At 39.5% G+C, this 14,508-nt stretch overlaps 1 protein-coding gene across 1 annotated transcript in view; it reads right to left on the reverse strand.

Annotated features, from left to right (window-relative positions):
* Positions 1–14,508, reverse strand: part of LOC122808102 — a 447,249-nt gene that overhangs the window by 107,876 nt on the left and 324,865 nt on the right. Inside the window, exon 8 of the mRNA XM_044079073.1 lies at positions 164–371. Coding sequence (XP_043935008.1) covers positions 164–371 — 208 coding nt within the window. The remainder of the gene's footprint in view (positions 1–163; positions 372–14,508) is intronic.

The following is a 14,508-nucleotide window of genomic DNA, read 5'->3' on the forward strand; positions in this document are numbered from 1 at the left end:
AGGTGATGACAGGTACTCCTTGTGGATGAGGTCACACTTCCAATTGTGAAAAATGCTCTTAGGCTATCTGTGACACAAACATAAATCATGCATATGTTTCATGCCATGACTTGACACACTCTATATCTTCTCAAACATGACAGCAGAATGTAATTTTACTTACAATTCTAGGCAGCATTGAAGCTATGACTTCAGTCATCATATCAGCCATATAATCAATAACAGCATTCATGAACAGGTGGTCATCAAGAAAGGCATTGACATTTTGTCTCAACGCTTCCACTGAAAGTTCTTTCATCAGGTCATTAAGCAGGCCATCCAGTATTGATAGAGACACCTGTCGCAGGTCTTTGTCAGATTCCAAAACAGTGCTGTAAGTACAAACAGATAATGAATGGGCAGAAAATATCATATAGCAGGCATTACACAGTTCTGAACTGCATTATGTTAACTGCACCATGCCTACACTTGGCTGTAACAAGACCTAGTTTTAATGTTTTCATCTGCCAGTTCTATCTCTCTTCCTTACCAACTGCAACTGAAGCACATACTACAGAACTATCCACATTAGCACTTAATAATGTCATTTATTTTCCTCTCAAATCTACAAAATTATCAAACTTGGATATTGCCCTCCATTACAAAACAACCTACAAATCAGACAACAATGCAATGCCCTGAGAGATTAACACAATGAAGCTCTAACGCTTGAGTGACCCAGATAAAAAAAATGCTGGAGGTGAAAGAAAAGAGTTTTTTTATAGCCATCACCTGCAATTTAGAACCATCTTTGAGCAGTAACTAAACAAAAAGCACAGCAGAACATGTTTAATAATAAACTAAAGGATAGTCTGTCACAGGAATCTGCCTGCTCTTGCTATAAAGAAAAAGGTTAGAAGTGTTACCACATAACAATCTCAAAGTTGCATTTAATATTACTTTACCTCATCCTATACTTCATTTGCAATAAATGTGCCTATGAGCTGTAATTATTGTAAATAAATTCTGTGCACCAGGCATTGCAATTTCTCTCTGCTGTTGCACTTATTAAACTTGGGGCCTTCTAATCTGGACTGTATATTTTGTACACAAGTGCTCATCAATTGGCAATGTGGACATTTAGTGTGTGCATTGAGGGGGACTGTACATTTACATTGTTGTTGTTACACAGCACACTCACACTGTGATGTATACATTTGCTTTAGTATTATTTCACCTGTTGAACATCATGGCTATAAAGGGTCCTGTTTACCAGCCCCACATACCCAGTTATCATGTGTTTATTTATCTCATTTCATTATCAAAGTGTAGTAAATAAATCAATAAATATAGACAATTGGACTACAGATGAATAGACAGAACTTGCTGGGATAAAATTAGGAACCGTGAAAACAAAGTTCAATATATGATAAATCTTTATAAACATATATATTTTTTAATTTTATAATATTTCTTTTTTTTGAGAAGTCCAGTATGTGTGTGTGTTTGTGTGCTGGAAAGTAAGAAAACAGTTGGCAAGCCTCACATTTTTCAGATATTCAAATAGATGTACAGTGAATTTTAACTAAAATAATTTTGTAATTTCTTACATTAAACTTTACTGATAATTTTTCAAAATATGTAGTAGGGTGCCCTTCAGCTGAACCCATCAGATTTTAAGATATAATGATCTTACATGTCCATAATGTCCATTTCCTGTATTACACATACCATACAAGTGGCTACTATGTCACATTCTGCATGCTGGGTTCTATAATTCATGTTGCTAATACAGCTAGCCATGGTGTATGCACGGCTGTAGCGCTATGGTACACTAGGTCAGTATTTGAATAGTCATATATTTTGTGCCATTTGGTGACATTTAGGGGTGGTATTATAATCATTACACATAAGTCTGCTGGGTATGTCTGCAGGCTGTGAACAAGGCAGCTTAAGCACAATTCACAGATATAAGTTGTACTTTGGTGCAGCTGGTAGAACAGTTTGAGAAAAACTTATGCAAATGAAAAAACAGTAAGATGTAAATAAGGAGAGTTAGAAAACACTGGGACTATCCTGTGCAAATGGGTCTATATTAAATCATTGAATGCGTAGAAAAGCGAACGATGATTTATTGACACCATGTAAGCAAAAGCTTACAAACTCGAATGCTTAGAACAGCAATTTTTTTTCCAAGGGAAAAACATCGCTATTCCAAAAAAAAACCACTTAAAACATAACATAAAGTGGGGGGCTTCACCCCCACACCCCCCTAATTAAATATACCAACTCTGAGATCGCACTACAGTGACGAAAACAGCAAAGTAACGGACGTGGCCAAGCGATTTCTTTCCCAGGGAAAGAATTTGCTTATATTCCGCTTCGTCATTTTGCCATTTCATCTTGTCAAGTTCAACCAAGATGCATTCGAAAGAATGCGTCTTCGGTCATCTAATAGAAACCCATGCAAATAAGGGTCTCTTTCTGCCCTTTTGTGATTCGTAGATGTTTTTCAATGTGTAAGTGCGCCTTGTACAGATTGATTAAACAAAGGAAATCTATACCTTTTTTAGCCACTTTGTATTCCTCATAGATGCTTGCTTTCACTGCCAGTCTAGCTGTGTGAGTTGTCCATTTTAGTCATGGCAAAACCTGGTGCTTGAAGTGGCACCTGACAGCCTAGAAAGAGGAGGAAGAGATGCAGACAAAGGATTACTCATCTCAGCTTTGCTAAACAGGTACTATCTGATAGGTTTAGAGTAGACAGGGATATTATATAGGCTTTGGTGAGTTTGTATTACTCACTGACAAAAACTTTACTCACTGAAATAACTGGAGGAATGTGTAGCCTTCCTATACCTATGGATACCAAAGTATGTATACCTCATACTAAACTTGCCATGGAGACTTTCCAGAGACAAACTAGAGACACACTGGGTATTCAGAGGCTTTTGACTGAAAGATACTTTAGTAGTTCCCAGACAGAGTCATGGCACATTTTGATTAGAGTATCTAGTTCTCAGTTTCACTGAAGGACTGAGCCAGTACCAAGCATGCTTTCTACAGAATGGCATGTTTTCCTGAAGTGCATGATGCAATATTTTGCACTCATGTTCCATTAGGAAACCATGAGGACAAACTGAGAGCAGTACCAGAAAAGGAAGGACTAACATTTCATCAACTGCCATGTAATTTGTGTGAGGCATGAGACTGCATCACCAATGTGTCAGACCAGCATCCTGGTACTGCCCACAATTCTCATATTTGGTACACAAGCTCACTCTACCACCTCTTCTTCCATGGTAATATTCCTTGCGGTCAGTCAGTAAGTTCAAATGATTATGCTGCTACTAATCTGTAACTATAGAGGGGCATAGGTAGTACAGAGTAACCACCCCATTTTGTTATGTCTCCCGTCTCTGTTTTCCAGATGATGCAGGCTATATACTCAAACCTTGGATAATGACATCAGTCCATAACCTCCAGTGATCTGCTGAAGAGTCCTTTAACACTGTCCTATCCCAGACATGGATAGTCATTGAAAGAGCATTTGGCCTGCTCAAAGCCATTTTCTTTTGATTGGACAAGTCTAGAGCAACTTCAGTATGGCCCTGCTACTGCATCCAGGATGTTTACTTCCTGCTGCATTCTGCACAGTGTGATCATACATTGGCACTTTTTTTTCTAACATAAACAAACATTTGTTTTCAGAATGCATTAACCATTATCAGTGTTGAGTGGTCAGGAAAAAAATGTTAATTATACTGGCAGAATTTGATTGAAGAACAGAATACCAAGTGTTATAAAACAAGTATATGGCTATAATGTGAGTGTTTCAATGTACTGTACTGTTACTAAGTTTGCATTGACCTGTTGACAGAGAAAGTTAGTTGTTTTTCAGTAATGAAATCTATCTTTGATATTGATTTTTGTGTGTATTTCATGTAAAAGGAGTAATCACAACAATTCCCTTGTATGCAAGGTGAATTTTGAATGAGGAAAGCCTGTACTATTAATGGCCAAAAGTTAAAAGGACAGTGTGGGTGATGGTCCCAGAGATCACAAGCAAGTGCTGGCCTGTGAGCTTGATGCTGGGTGGCTCCAATAACGAGATCTGATGGATGTAGAGGAACCTTTTGATATTGACCAAACAGTGTTGTGGGACCTAGACAGTGACTGAGAGTCGCTAACACATGTTGTGGAAGTCTAATGAGGCCTGACTGCCTTCTTTTTGGGAGAGTCCACACGCTTTGATAGATGTGATGTGTGGCCATCTCATCCACCACACATGCAGACACTCCATCGTCCATGTGCCCCTAGAGAGTGTGTGTGTGTGTGTGTGTGTGTGTGTGTGTGTGTGTGTGTGTGTGTGTGTGTGTGTGTGTGTGTGTGTGTGTGTGTTTATGTGTGCGTGTATGCATGTGTGTCTCTGTGCGTGTGTGTGTGTGTGTGTGTGTGTGTGTGTGTGTGTGTGTGTGTGTGTGTGTGCATGTGTGCGCATGTGTGTGCATATTTGCACGTGTGTGTGTGTGTGTGTGTGTGTGTCTGTGTGTGTTTCTGTGTGTGTGTGTGCGCGCGCATGTGTGTGCATGTGTGTGCATCCGCGTGTGTGCATGTGCACATGCACATGTGTGCACGTGTGTGCTTGTGCATGTGTGCACGTGTGTGTGCGTGTGTGTGCGTGTGTGTGTGCATGTGTGCGTGCGTGTGTGTGTGTGTGTGTGTGTGTGTGTGTGTGTGTGTGTGTGTGTGTGTGTGTGTGTGTGTGTGTATGGTAAGTCCTTACTAAGATGGATGCTATGTGTGGAGACACACTGCACATGAAGATCATCATGGTACTCTCCCATGCCTCAACCATTCCTATGTACTAGTGAATTACTTCTTGTATACCTGGTATCACTCTAACGATATATACATAAAGGATATAGGTTCATGGGTGGTTACTAGACTATCAGCCCAAGAACCATCATAAGCCAAGCTAAGCTTACCCCAAATTTATCAAAATATTTCTGACATGCATCGGCACCTCATGGAATTTTATGGTTATGATATAGGCTTGTACACATCAACTGTTCACAGGCTGCCCTTGTCCTTTAGTGCCATAGGTGCCAAATTAGGGGTAAATTTGAAATTTCCAATCCTTTGGTCCAAGTTGCATTTGAATATGCTTAGGGATGAGCTTTGCTTCACAAGGCAGATGGCATGCATTGATTTGACTTCATCCATAGCTTTAGTGACCTTCTTGAAAAAGTCCTCCAGGTTAAGTCAGCATGATCTGCCTTTGACAAAACCAAAGTGGATAAGGTCCAGTGTCTGTAGGTTTCCTATATCATTGTTTATCAGACAATAAATCTATTATTCTTTACCTGACTCTCAGTGACAGTAGCATGGCCTTGATCTATGTTCCTGCACATCTGCTGCTGGGCAATCAAGATCTTACATGTCTCTGGAGGTAACTGTCGAATATGTCTTCACCTGGTACCCCTACATGCAAGTGTGACAGTGGGTACTGTCACCTCTGAAAGGTTAATCTCTTCATCAAGGGGTTCAGGCTGTGCACAGGAAATAGATATTGAGCTACATGATGTCCTCCCCTTTGTAATTGCATTTATTCATGATATCAATATATGAGCCTATGTCACTGCCTATGGAGTTATCCATCTGATGTGGAGTGGGGAGACCGGCCAGTATATCTTGCAGCTGTGTGCCAACATCCTGAGGCTGTCATAAGAGTAGGTGTTACGGCATTATCATAATCAACAGCTGTTCTGCCATCAACATCAGCCTCCTGTCCTGCAACACAGTATTCGGTAGCTACTGGTATGGACCATGTGAAGAAATATTCCAAGATGTGCTCAAGGTGACATTAATGATACCAAGCAGATATGAGAGAATGAATGAATGAATATACTAATTAATTAATACAGATTATTGCTAATCACTCTCAAGAGGTTTTGCTACACAGTAGGAGGAGTACAGCTGAAAGTCTCTCTACTGACTGATTTTTTTTCATCATTATAACACTGACATTCAGCTCCATATGCTTTTGGAAGTGCATAGATATGTAAACATCAGCTCAGTATTGTGGAAATACAATAATAAATGTGAACAAGTCAGTTGAGGCTGATCTTACTTTAGATAAGCTTGCGTTACTGAAGTTAAGTCATCAAAGGTATGTACATTGTTTGGAAATGACCTCTACTTTAGTTATTTGGCTAGATCCTTGATGACCTTCTCTACACCATATTATATGTGTGTGGTCCCAGAGTAAGGTATAATCAGGAATGTTTAAATGCCCTCTATGTTGATGCCATTTTTTATCAAAAGAATATTCATGCCATAGTCAAGCATTCATAATTGAAGATGGTATAATTCACATATTCCATACATTGGTGATTATTTATTACTGGAATATGTTTTGAATTGAGCTTCCAGGGATAAACCTTTGCCATCTTAATTTCTGCCGAAAATTATTACCAGAGTATTATCTTAGTAACAATGATACTACCATGTTGCCTTAGTTTTGTGAGCACTTTAGTGACTGTAAAAGTGAATAACCATCACCTTTCTGGAGCACTACTCTTACCACTATTGTCCCAATCATGACTCTTTATACTCCGACTGCAAGGACATACTACAGGCTCCCTAGAGGCAACCCAAAATTTCCTGACCTAACAGCTTTTGAATTTGTCAGCACCTATCCATTAGATTCTGAAAGTATTGGGGTAGTATTGAGCAGTCCCTTTGCAAAATGGAACCACTGCCCCAGGAAGTATACAGAGTCACTCAACTTATATTTTATCTGTTATACTGCTTATTTGATGCTTAAGGAATGTACTTATAAGTCATCACAATGATTATCAAACCTTTTACCATGGAAGTAAATTGTGTGTTGTAATTTATGTTGACACTGGAGCTTTTCTCCCAAGGCCTCCGCTGAAAAAGAGTACCAGTCGGACTGTCCGGGTAAACAAAAATCAATAAAATAAATAAATAAATAATGACATTCCACAAAATGGAGTACTATGGAATCTCAGGTGTTCACTGACAGTTTTGAGTATCATAACTGAAATCCTCAGGCAACAAAAATGTAGGTATATAAACGAGGAAAATATGAATTCATTGTGAGATAATAGTATCTAAAAGTATTTCCCCCAACACTGATGTACAGTGACCTTTGAGTTAATATATATAAGTAACAAGGATGTGGTAATATAGACCCTGAAATCACAGGGTGTCAGGAGACAAGGTTCCTCTGTGAAAATGCTTAAATAGCATAACAGTAAGATTAAAAATTACTGCAACTGGAGTTAAATAGTATTTTAATTTTCCGAGTGTCAGGGCTTGCATTATCAACTCTTGTCTAGTGCCCTCATTAGGGAAGCACAGCATTTCACAACACCTGTCAGTGGGCGTCTAGCACATCTGAAGCTGGCTACTTGGCAGATACCTTATTCTTATGTAGAAGCAAACACAGGAGTCGAGACATCTGCATAGTTTAGATATGCAGCTGGAAAGGAGACATTTGGATACATGACATTAGAACAGCATGGAGAATGTAGGGGAAGTAGTATTCAATGACTCAAAGTCATACTCAATTACCTATAGTACAGATGATGAGAAAAGCAACCAAAAGCAACAGCCAAAGAGTTTAATTGTCTATTTGTTGTGTGCAGGAGTCTAATAATGACTTTTAACTAGGATACAGACCAAAGAGTCATAATCACCCCAAGAATAGGGAAAACCAATATGAAGAGAACCCAGACCAAAATGTCAAAATGATTTGAAGAACAGAGAAAAATTAGGCAGAGAACCAGAGAACATAACAGAATGTTAGGAACAAAATATTCATTGGCTTTGGGCAAACATGGCCAAAGAATACATTCTTGTTTGCAACTGTGTCCATTTTTCAGACTGAATCCTAAGATTTGGTCAGCCATTACAAATGTAGATACTGCTTTGGAGCTGGCATATGAGAGGGGCTGCCAGATGGGTACATGGGCATCTGTAATCATGTATCACCAATTTGTTTTGCTTACACTAGTGTTTGGCATTTTGATTCCATCATTTGTGTTGGTACACTTTTTGTACCACCTCAGAAGTTTTGCATACTTCCTAATTTACATGCATTACCAATGAAAGCAATGTAGCCCTCTTTCAGAATCAGTTATGTGCGAATTTCATTCATAAGTTCAGGCTAGTGATACACACTAGCAAAATCTTTTGGAATGTGCCAAAAATTCTCTTTAAAGGGTAAGAATTAAACCAAGCTGATTTCAAATCAGAAGTGAAATTTCTCTAATGCCTAATATTTGTACTGCTAATACTGTGCAGCCTTATTGTTCATTTAATCTTGTTTGTGAGTATTTTGAGCAGTTTTGTATTCATATTTTATTATGATAATTTTACATGACTACCCTGGGTAATGAACATAAATAAACTATGATCTAAAGATTTTTCTAGCAAGCCAGCTGTTTCTGGCCACAACTACTAATTAATTTATTTGTTCATGAATTCACTTAGAATCTGTCTAAGAAATGTCCATTTTCAGGGGCAACCCCTTTGAAGATCATGTACATAAAGAATCAGGACTAAACTTGCATGAGTTAAACCGATATCCTCCACTGACATTTAAACATTGTAGCAATACACAGTTACATCTTTATGTATGAGAATTGTCATTGTATATCTTGAATCTGAGCAAGTGTACATTTCTAATCATTTGGCATCAAGGATAAACCATAATGTCAAAACAAGAAAATAGCTGTACACTGTGTCCTTTCAGTTTTTAAATGATTGTTTCTTAAAGCTATGTATCAGTTGTTTGTACTGCACAAGAGAGTCGGCTACAGTCACTGCAAAGCATTCAAACCAAGAAAAATGTAAAACATCATAAAAATGAATGCATATGAGTAGCCAAGTAGTACAACTCAAGTTATAGGTTCATAGGTTCATAAGAGGTTAGTAGGCTAGTGGCTCTAGAGCCCTTACAAGTCTAGCTATGTTAAACTGAGTTGCTTCAAATGTCTTTGGTCAGATGGACATGGGTGCCACCCCTAGAGTGAATTTGCAGTCCGACATCCATTTGTCCAAGTTGCACTTGAATATGGTCAGTGAGGAACCCTGCTTCATATGAATTGGTTGTTTATTCTAGAGTCGCAGCAATGTCTGGGATATAGAGCTGTCTCTCCAGCATGTTCTGTTAATGTCATAGGCTAGGTTAAGATCCCTAGGCTAGGTTAAGATCCCTAGAATGAGTGACCCGTGCACCATTTGACTTGCAGATGTGCAGCATATCCATCAGGGCAGGGTCAGAGACTGCCCTGTAGGGCATGCATAATCGCCTCTCAGCAGCCTATATGATACAGAGTGCAGTGACAGGGCTTTCAGTCTATCCACATAAGTCATGGTTTGGTGAGATACATGCAGAAGGCAGTATTGTACTCTATTAATGGTCTGATGAAGATCGAGTACAGTGGAATTGTAACATCCTTAGACCTGGATGCAATGACCTTACGTATGAGATGAGCAGCATAGAAGGCTTTCCTTACCACTGTGGAAACTTGGTTATCAAAGCTCAGATTGCTATCTACCTGTGTTTCCAGATCATTAGCAGAAATTCCACTTTGCCAAAGGGAATAATAATTCACTTTTTTGAATTTAGTTTTAGACTGTGACTTTGGCACCATTCACTTGTCTCTGTTAGCCCCTCCTGTAATATGTTAACATCATCGGGGGACTCAATGATTGTACTCAATTTGCAATCATCACCCAACATGGTATGCCAATGGCCATCTACTTTGGCCTGGACTTCCATGAAATAGATTCCAAACAGTAAAGGGCCCAGGACAGATCCTTGTGGTACACCACTGGTAATGGGTCTTCTGGCAGAGGTGGAGTCACCAACTTTGACAGTATGTGTTTTGTCAGTGAGCCAATTGGTTACCTATCTAGTGATGTAAGGGTTAACCCTCATCTGGGAGAGCTTCTGAATGATACTTGAGTGGGGGATTGTGTCAAAGCCTTGGCTAGGTCAAGATAGGCAGTATGCACTGTCTTACCTTCATCCAGGGATTTGGTGACTTTTTCAAAGAAATCTGCTTTGCTTAATAAGCATGCTCTACCCTTAACAAAGCCAAACTGGGTTCATTCTAAAGTTTTAAAGTCACCTATGTCCTTGTTGATAAGGTCTGTGATGATTCTTTCCATGGCTTTGCGGATGAGGTCTATAGTTCCCAGGGTCAGTTGATGGCCACCCGTTGTGCAAGGACATTACTGTTGCTGTTCTCTACTCTGCTGGAACAAAGCCATTTCCCAGGCTATGGGTAAAGAGAACATCAAGTGGGTTCACTAGGTCCAGTTTTAGATTGCTTAATAAGCAACCTGGAATGTTATCTGGTCCCACTGAGGCTGTGATTTTGGCCTTGAAGAATGCAAATATGACCTGATCCCTAGAGACACTAGGCAGAGGACTGGTGTAAGGTATGCTTTGGGTTGTAGCTAGCAGGGACAGTGGTGTGAAGTTTGTGCCAAATCTGTCAGCTAGCAGGTTGACAATTTCCTCCAGTATAGTATGATTGTTACCCTATAGTACCAGTTCGGCACATAGCTGGGCATTCCTTTTTAGATTTTAGATGTAGTTAATGTATGACTTATGATTATCCTTAGGGATGCTATTTTAGTTTAGTAATTAGCTTTAGAGAACTTTACAAGATTTCTGAATTGCTTGTTCAAGCTGTGGAGGGAGTTCTTCCTCAGCTGCATCATTTCCCTCTTGTTCTGAGACATCAGTTTCTTCCTTGTGTTATATAACCTGTTTATACTTGAGGTATACCAGGGAGCTTGTTTTTTTGTGAGGACCTGGTTTTAATCTGGTCAGGTACAGCCAAGTCTATACAGCTGCTTAAATGTTTATACAGGGCATTTAAGTACACTCTGCATAGGAGTGCTTCCTGTCTAAGATTGTGGGGGGGGGGGGTATAAACATTTTTATACCATTGCTTAATAGTCTGCAGTTTGCTTTGGAAAAGTTTTTTAGTTTTTTGCTCCTGTGGTAGCGACAGGTTCAATAGTTACTTCGAATGAGACTAATTTATGGTCTGACCTTGCCATGGAGGGCATTACACAGGAGGGATTGCAGTCACCTCCCATGTTGGTGAGTACTATGTCTAGGACATTTGAGTCCCTTGTGGGGGTGTAGATGGTCTGTTACAGAGCATTTGTATTTACAAAGTCCAGGAACCTCCGGGAAAATATGTTCATGCTTGTATATGTCACCCAGTCAATGTATTGATAGTTGAAATCTCCCATGACTAAGGTGTTTGGCTGTATGACGAGTGACTCCAGTAAGTCCTGGTAGGTGGTGTGCTTATCTTGGCTCATGGCGGGGTACCTATAGCTAGCAATTATGGTAAGATATTTTGCCTATAGTTAATTGGGCATGGAGTAGTTTGAGAAAGTCGTACTGTTTGAACAGTCTCAAGGTGTACTTGGCTTTAATGAATATGGATAAACTTCCACCTTTGGTTCTTTCATGCTCATTTTGAGGTCTAAATGTATGGAAAGCATTGTAGCCTTGCATGGCTGGGTACTCTCCACAGCCTTGAACGATGTCTCAGTGACTACACAGATGTCAGCATCTTCCAAGGTGAGTTCTGCTTCCAGGGAGTGGAGTTTCATATTTAGGTTCCTAGCATTAAGCAGCAGAACTTTGAGTTTGTCTTGAGTGGATTTTCTTATGTTGTAAATGTTGTTGTTTTGACATTGTCTAAAAAATGCAGTATGGGGAAGGCAAGTGCCTTGGCCAGTATCTAAAATCCTAGAGGAGACAGGTGCAGACGATCTCTGGCAAAGTAGCTTGGCCTGTCAACCATATCTTACCAGGCTGACAGATGCTGTATCTCCCTGGACTGACACCACAGGTTAAGCCAAATGTTAAAGTCAATCATTTTTAGTTTATATTGCGGCATCATCCTGGGTAAAGGTAGAATGCTGCTCAGTGCTAGGGTCATACCTGCCTGGGACACATAATCTGAGAGTTCAGTCTTTTCCCCCTCTTCAGAGAGGTACATATCAAGTCATTCATCCCAACATGAAGTATGACGGAGTCATAACGGTATTTGGTGTTGAGTGACTTGAGTGCATGTGTGATTTGACAGATCCTGACACCTGACAGGCAACTGACCATGGCCTTCTCCTTGTCCAGCCTAGTGAGGGGGACATCTGTGTGTCTCACTATGGAGTCATCTATGATTAAGACATTAGAATTTAAGGTGTTTTGCTTTAGGGGCTTATTTGCTGAGACACTGGTGTATGTGTTATTATGTGTAGTGGTTTCTATATGCATAGCAGTGTGTGGAAATTGTTTACATTTGGGAGGTTTGTGATCTTTTGGTAGGCTTCTAGTGAGTACCTCCGCATATGTCGGTTATGTGCCGTGATCTCATGTTGTGTGAGAGGTGAAGTGTGTCTGCTAACAACCTGTTTGATGTCTGGTTTGTTGTTATGTGAGAGAATCGATTCCAATTTCATAGTGTAATTTTATTTCTCACATAGGGTATTTGGTTGTTTTATGAGTAAGTGGCTGTCAGTATACATGAGGCAATTGCTACATTGCCTCAGGATGCCTATGTCAATCAGGCTGGCCATTGAAATCATAGGAAACTGTCTGTCTACTATAGCAAGCTTTTACCATATGTACTGTTAGGGAAGGGAGTGGGCTAGTTTGACCAGTTTTTGCTCTAGGACTAACAAAGGTGTTTGTTCTATTAAAGGCTATGGATAATAAATGTGGCAACACTGCAAACAGTGTGTATGTAGTGAAATAGGCATGCTTCAGAGGGTTCCACTGACAGCTGTCTCAGAAAAAATTGAGTTTCAAGGCATTTACATCTATACAGGGCGCCACTAACCTCTGTTGCATGTTGCGCTGTAACGCACAAACACGAGGCTTAAACACACATGCAATTAAAACACTTTTAAGCTAATCTATCAATAGGAAAGCACACTATGAACCTTCCTCTAGCAATCCCCAGTTCAGTCAAGGCTGGATCCACACTCATGCCACAAGGATGCAGGGGAGCAGTTCTTAATATAAAATGGCTAGTTTAGTGCTGAAGTGTATCAGTAACAGGCTAAATTCAACAGGTCTGAATCTAATCTATGCTATCTAGGTATCAGAACAGTGCAAATCAAGTGCACAGAATGAAGCAGTCACAAACAGTAAAACAGTAGAAAAAACAGAAATGATACAGCAATTCAGTAAAATACAGTTCAAAAAGTGCAGAAGAATCACAAAATATACTTATTTTCTTGGTTTTTGCCTTGGATGCCTTGAATTAAAGCAGAAACACTCGACCTCTGGCAAAGGATGCCAAGCGTAGAGCAGCTCCAGTTAATTGAGCACAAATCTGTGCAAACATGAGGCTTAAATACAGGCAAAATTAAACACTTTTAAGCTAATCTACCAATAGGAAAACACACAATGAACCTTCCTCCAGCAGCCCCAGCTCAGACAAGGCTGGATTCACACTATTCTGCCACAAGGATGCAGGGGAGCCCTTCTTAATGTAAGATGGCTGATTTAGTGTTCAAGTGTATCAATAATAGGCTAGATTCAGCAGGTCTGAATCTAGTCTATGCTATCTAGGTATCAGAAGAGTGCAAATCACATGTAGAGAAGTGCAAAAAAATACTTAGAGCCCTTTTGTGTGTGTTCCCCAGCTCAGACAGACAAGGTAAACACCTACTGCCAATAGATGAATAATCCCAGTCCTTCTGATGTAAAAGCACAGTAAAGGAATGTCCAGAGTGAAATGCTACCATAAACAAATTTAAAGATATAGATAAAGCAGTGTACTTTAAATAGCTTATAAAAATGTGATTAGTCAATAAAAGTACTTCCCTTTGAATAAATGAGCCAACATCCACTTAATTGTACAGAATTTATAAAAGTACTAAAAACAAGATAAGCTGATTAATAAACCCTCCATCCAATAAAACTACATTCAGAAATCTCAAGTGTTTCCACAACCTAAATAGAGCAGGTGACTTCCCAGTGCACTAAATGGAAAATTCACTGACCTCTTTTGATGTAAAAACATTTGTTTGCTCGAGTGTAAAAATACACTACTTTATGTAACAGCAATCTAGATAATAAATTCAGATCAAGTAGAACAGACAATGGGAGGCAAAATCCACTTTTTTCAATATAAGCACAAGGAAAGGCAAATAAATAATTCAGGATATCAACAGCAGTGTAGAAAGGGGGAGCTTATTAAGTTCAATTTACAGTAGGGGTAGGCAGCTTAAAATCACCAGGTTTAAAAAGCAGATTAACAAAGGGGGACAGTGGGAGGGAAACACCGCAGGGAATCACCAGGAGTGGTTTAGTTCATGCAGGCTTCAAATCTTTTCAGACAAAGACAAAGGCCCAGAATTTCACTGAGTGTTTAAGTATTTCTCAAGAGACAATTTAACCAATGAAAAAACATGAAATGTGCAGCCTAGATAATATAAATATAAATATCC

Source organism: Protopterus annectens, chromosome 8.part0 (genome assembly GCF_019279795.1).
Source record: "Protopterus annectens isolate FY-2018-M chromosome 8.part0, PAN1.0, whole genome shotgun sequence".
Taxonomy (NCBI): Eukaryota; Metazoa; Chordata; order Ceratodontiformes; family Protopteridae; genus Protopterus; species Protopterus annectens.